The sequence below is a fragment of the Equus caballus genome, chromosome 22, assembly GCF_041296265.1.
Source record: "Equus caballus isolate H_3958 breed thoroughbred chromosome 22, TB-T2T, whole genome shotgun sequence".
Classification (NCBI taxonomy): domain Eukaryota; kingdom Metazoa; phylum Chordata; class Mammalia; order Perissodactyla; family Equidae; genus Equus; species Equus caballus.
In genome coordinates, this window is record NC_091705.1 from 7,472,013 (window position 1) to 7,478,012 (window position 6,000).

General features: G+C 47.5%; 2 protein-coding genes across 2 annotated transcripts in view; both read right to left on the minus strand.

The window, feature by feature from the left end:
- KAT14 (lysine acetyltransferase 14) overlaps window positions 1–1,542 on the minus strand; it is a 32,520-nt gene extending 30,978 nt beyond the window's left edge. The window contains exon 1 of the mRNA XM_001493916.7: window positions 1,284–1,542. Within this exon, the coding sequence (XP_001493966.2) occupies window positions 1,284–1,542 (259 nt within the window). The remainder of the gene's footprint in view (window positions 1–1,283) is intronic.
- Window positions 1,166–5,475, minus strand: PET117 (PET117 cytochrome c oxidase chaperone). Its single transcript, XM_023626069.2, has 2 exons — window positions 5,306–5,475; window positions 1,166–1,996 (listed from the first exon to the last, which is right to left on the minus strand). Exons 1-2 carry the CDS (start codon window positions 5,399–5,401, stop codon window positions 1,847–1,849), a joined length of 246 nt encoding a protein of 81 aa, XP_023481837.1. The 5' UTR covers window positions 5,402–5,475; the 3' UTR covers window positions 1,166–1,846.
- Window positions 5,476–6,000: the final 525 nt, after the last annotated feature.

A 6,000-nucleotide genomic window follows, 5' to 3' on the forward strand; every position in this document is an offset into this window, starting at 1 on the left:
TAGGGCAATGTGAGGGCACATAAAAGAGATGCCCAATCTGCATTAGCAGGAGAAGTGAGCTGGAAAAAGTGGGGTCTACAGGGGATGTGACGGATGACTGGGATTGGCCAGGTGACGACAGGTGCTTGTGCATATGGGAGGCGGGATGGAGTCTGTAGGGGGTTGGACGCGTAGTCCAGAGAGGAAAGTAAAATGTGCAAAGTCCTAGGGATAAGACAGAATTGTTGGTGGAGAATTCAAAGTTCACCCTAACTACAAAGTTCTGTTCATGTGTGTGGATAGGAGGACACCAAGGAGAGAGGCTGAAGCAGGTGTCAGGGCCCGATCATGAAGGACAGTTTAAAACACATCCTGCGAGGACAAGGGGAACGCCACTGAGACTTTCAGGCAGAGCCCTGAATTAATAAGCAGAGAGAGCTCAGAGGCAAAAACTAGCTAACATAATAAATCCCAGGTTTGTTTTCTGTGAAAATGTTATTTATTAATAGTAACTATTAATCTGAATAGTTGAATCCATCTTAAAAACACTTCCACATATCCAAAAATGACCCTCATCACAATTATATATAAAAATTTCTCTGACCTAGCTACAAATTCCATTACACAAATAATTCCTGCAGTACATATGTCTTTATTAGTCTCTGGCTAATGGAAAAATCCTGTTTTGGTAAATCTCACGATAGCTGGCAAAGCATACTCCTTGACAGCTAGGAAGCTGGCAGTTGAGAAGACGGAGCTGAAAGACTGAGGTGACAAGGGAGCATGTGAGTATGTATCTCTCGCCAGTGGATCAAGGAGGCCAGCAAGCAGAAAATAAGAATGGTCTTAGAATAGGGGCACAGAACACTTTTAATCTGCTAATTCTGACTTTATTTCAGCATACAATAGCAGGAGTTTTCCACGTAAGTTAAATACTAAGAGAGTAATTTTTCTGACCTTGAATTTTAATTCGACACTAGGTCTATAATTTGGCCCCAAATCCATAACAAGATGATCTTGTTAGAAAAATGTGGCTAACTCTTTAAATGACACAGGATTTGCAATTTTCTAATTTTTATTGGATTACCATCAAGAACGTTAACATGATAGAGGTTGACAGTAACTTTTATTAGTACAAACGTGCCTATGTTTTATATAAATTTGTAATTAATTGACTAAACTATAATAAATATAATAATTATCTTTTTATTTAGGTCTACTTTACATTCATGTTTCTTTCACAGATAGAAAAACAAACTTTCACATAGGAATTAACAAATCAAAGGAAGTGAGAAGCTCCTTACTGGCTGGTATCCATTTTTGGCACTTGTCACAGAAGTAGGACAGCTGCTCCTCCATCCACGACATGTCTCCTTCATCACTGTTGAGGGAATCCCCACTCTGATCATGAGATAAGTCCACCGACGCCTGGTCCTCCGACTCAACAATCAGGAGAGTCTCCCCCTCCACCTCCCCCTCCTCCAGTCCTTCTGAGGTAGACGTTCTTGTGGCTTCATCATCGTGCCGACTTATTAAACTACTGAGGTGGATGCTACTATCCATCTCTTCCTTCTCACAGGTTCAGAAGTGCTTTTCAGTAACAGTCCTAAGCTCTGCACACCAAGCTAAAAGGGGCTTCTAACAGGATCGCACAAATGGAAACTCTTCAGAAAAGCATCTGCCCACTGCTTTACTGAGATATAAGAAATTTTTAAATAATTTAGAATATATGATCCATAGTCCTTTTTTTGATCAAGTTTAAAAAGATGGTGACCAAAAAAGGATTGAAATTTCACTAAGCTACTCTCCATCAACACACACACACACAATGCTGTCTGTCTCATGGATTTTTCACATTCATTTCAAGTCATGTTTTTTGAGATCCTTTTGCCAATACCATCTTCTCTCTTTCTGCTTCAAGTTGCTCAGTCAAAATAATCTGTTCTCCCAAAAGACGAATGTTTTCTTTTTTCCGATTTTGTCTCTCAATGTCTCTGATCACACCGTCACGAAGCCTCTAAAAACGTAAGAAACAGATTTCAGTAACACCGACCAGGTGGTTCCCATCCTTGTGCCACTTAAATCCAAATAACAGTGTTACCAAAATACACCTAAAGCTTCCAGATTCTAAATGCCCAATTACTACTTTAACTTTCTGTATAAATGTAAAATGGAATAAACTATCAAATTAACTTGGTAGTGTGATATAGTTTTATTCCTGAAATGACTAATCATGTTTTAAGAAATTCCTGAACATTCAGTATAAAAAACTTAAAGGGAAATAATAATTAAAAGAGAAAAAAGTGCCACTATGCTGAATTTTAAAAGTTTAATTAATATATGATGCTTTAAAAACTTGACAAGTTATACAGCAACTCTGAACTACTTTCCTCTTAGTAATTACCCTAGCTGAATGATAAACATCAAAGGAAAAAGAAGATTACTAAAATTTGAACAAACTATAAGGATGCAAGAAAGTAAAAAAAAACTGGCTTCTCCTAGAATGTAAAGAGAAAAAATAAAAATTATTCAGAATTATTAATCAATTACAAAACAAAGAGAGTAGGGAAAAAAAATAATGCTGCTACCAGAGGAAAAAATAAAGGCCCATCAATGGTAGTTACTTTGATAAGCACTAAAGACAGTCAGAAAATTCCAGAATGTGGACCTGGCACCTAAGACGAGACCTTTAAAGCATCAATGCAGTCATGTATAGGTCACAAAATAAGTTTTTAACAGTGGCCTTGTGAGGCAGAATTAGTGGGGGTGGGGCTGGGCATGTTTTTCTTTCATTATTATTATGTGTGTTTAAAACTCACCAAGTACCTACTTGCTGGACCTCCTCCAGGCCCAGCGCTTCACTTGCTGCTATGGGGGGCTGGGAGATTTAAGAGTCCTGGGACTGATAATGCAACTGAAAACCAATTTTCCTGAGCCCTGTACCCCTGGCAAGATCTCCAGAGACAGCAATGGAGGCTGTCATTCCACCCCTCTCCCCTCAGCTCCTCCTGTCCTGGCTCCCTACACCATGACACATCTATAGACTTCACCCCACCCCCAAAGTCCACTACAATTACTCTTTCCACACCTGCCTCTGAGACCCTAGCCTTCCTTTCTCAGAGACTTCAGCACACAACCTAGCATCTTGCTCTCCATCCATCATTTGCTATCTTCCTCCAAGTTTCAATGTCTATGCTGACTGCCTGAAACATCCCTCCTGTGACTTCCACTTAACTCCCTTACTAACCAAGAACTCTTCACTATTCTAACTCCAACACCTAGGACTCTGGCTCCTCACCTAGTACCACTTGTTTTGCTGGGTTCCTGTGAGGATTAAAGATGATGTAGATAGAGTGCTTAGTACAGTGCCTGGCATGTGGTAGAGAGTCAAGAACAAGAGGAAACAACAGTCATTCTTTTATTTCTTGCTTCTTTAAACCTTCTGATACACTCAACACATCAATCTTTTTTTTTTCTTTTGGTGAGGAAGATTGGCCTTACGCTAACATCTAAGCCAATCTTCCTCTATTTTGTATGTGGGTCACCGCCACAGTATGGATTATGAGTGGTGTAGGTCACCAGCCAGGATCTGAACCCGTGAACCCTGGGCTGCCGAAGTAGAGTGCGCCAAACTGAACCACCATGCCACTGGGCCGGCCCCTCAGTCTTTTGTCCTACTCCTTCCCACTGCTAGGAAGTAAGCCCACAATGAATGACCGGATGTAAAACAAACACAGATGATTCTGGTCAATTTTTTCTTTACCTCTAACTTCCAAATATCTAAATCCTCCTGTTCTTCCACTTTCTAACACAGTGGTCCTCAACCTGGGCTGCATGTTAGAATCCCCTCAGTTGATTTTAAAACATAGCTAAGCTGGATCCCCACCCCCAAGAGATTCTGTTTAACAGGTCTGGAGTAGGGTCCAGCCTCAGCTGCACTGTCAAAACTTCCCAGGAACTTGGGACCTGTAGCTAGGGTTCAGAACCAAGCTCTAACCTATCCCTACTCCGTACTTTGAAAATCCCTGCATTCACTGACCTCACAGCTACATCTGACATACTATCCTCCACTCCATCTGAAACTGTCTCAAGAGCACCATCTTTTCCTTCTTAGAGGAAGCCTTCTGCCTCTATTCCAAGAGCTACCTCCTTAGAACCTGTACTTTAATCCCAAATCTCTAATCTCTTCCAGGCCCTTTCATCATTAATCATCCCATTACCGCCTCTGCAAAACTCTAGTATCATCACAGGTTTCCGCTCTGATTTCCACAGAGGCTGAACACCCAGGACAAGGCCTCATCTGCTTCATCTCTCTATACGGAGCACAGAGCACCGTCCAAGGCACGAAAAAATGGTTTACTATTGATTCATCCTGGTCATTACTTCCACCTTTGGCAACCCCCAAACCCCCAACAAGGTGTTCTCGAGAGTTCACCAACGGCCTGGTTGCCCCTTCTGACATTCAACATCCAGCACTGATGGAATCACTCAGTCTCAGGAGAGGCTGTGCTTCCTTATCTTTGGCTCCCGAAGAGCCTGGTGTTGTGCCTGGCACACAGCGATCGTCCTTAAACGTTTGCCAATTGAATAAGAAAGAAAACGTGAACTCAAAGAGAGAGAATGGACCGCCAGTCTACTGATCAATAAGTCACAGACATTTCTATTAGTAAAAAAATTGAAAAAAGAAAATTTGGAAGCTGGTATCTCTTGTTGTTCCCAGAATCTAGTCTCCATAGCAAACTGTTCCTTAATTAAAAAAAAAAAAAAACCTAACTATTTCACCCAACTACCTCGGCCAAAGGCACGAAGGCGAGTGCGCGGGAGCCTTCTCTTTCAGGGGATAAAACCTTATTAGCATTTAAACAGGTAAGAACCGAACCTTGAGCCTGGGAGTGGCAGAAGGCCGGTCATTTGCTGGGTGCACCCCAAGGAAACCCTTCCCCGCCTCTACCCTCCCGCGGCCCAAGCGAGGTGCTGAAAGGTCGCCGACCCCGCGGGCCGGCTGCCCCTGGGAAACAGCCTGGCCGACAGCCCGCGGGCGCGCGTGCGCGGAGCCCGCCGACTCCGGCGCGGAGGGCCGGGACTGCCCGGGGCTCCCCTGGGCCCCGAAGGCGCGCGCGGCCGCGGGGCTGCAGCGCCCCGGGCGGAGCGCGCGGCGGCCGGACAGCAGGGGGAGGCGTGGGGGAGGCGGGCCGCAGGGGGGAAGCGTGGGGGAGCCAGGCCGCCGCAGCACGGCCAGGAGCGGGGCCAGACGCGGCGGCGCGGGGAGCCACGAGGAGGGACCAGAGTGCCGCGGCCCGCGAAGAGACGGTCACGTGACACCGACCTGCTGGTCCTGCCGCTGCTTCAGATGCACGCCGGCCACGGTGGCCGCCGTCAGCACCACCGAGAGGCCCAGCACTGCCTTCGAGGTCCTCGACATGCCCGCCTCGCCGCGCCCGCGCCCGCCCCCGCCCAAGGACCCCTGCCGCTGCTGAGCGCGCCGCGCCTGCGCGGCCAGACCCGACTCCGCGAGCTCCGAGCCCCAGCCGCCGCGAGCACCGCCCGCCGCCGCCAGACGCGAGCAGTCGAGAGTCGAGCGCCTCCCCCCCCCTCCCCCACCCCGCGTCGCGGAAACCGTGGCTTCGGCTGGGGCGGGCAGACAGGCTGTTGCCCTGCTCGCTGTGCGGGCGGCCGGGCTAGACCTCCCAGTTCAAGTTCTAAAGAGCCCCGACCCAAAGCTGGCCCCAGCAGCTTGCCGGGTCGGCGGTTCCATGCCTGAGCCACCTCCTTTCACCGCATCCCCGGTCCGCGGGGCGGGATTCCGGATGAGGTACCTTGTGGCCCTGCCCCGCGCGTCGCCCTTCGGAGCGCAGGGCTGACCCAGCTGCCCTGCTCGGTACCGGCGGCACCGACGCAGCTCCCGTTGCCCCTTTGGCGGTGGACGTGCCACTAGGACGTGGAGTTTTTGCTTGTTAAACATTGTAAACACGGTCACCTGCTTTCCCTTGGCAGTGTGGGGTGGCTGGTCAGGGTCTGATT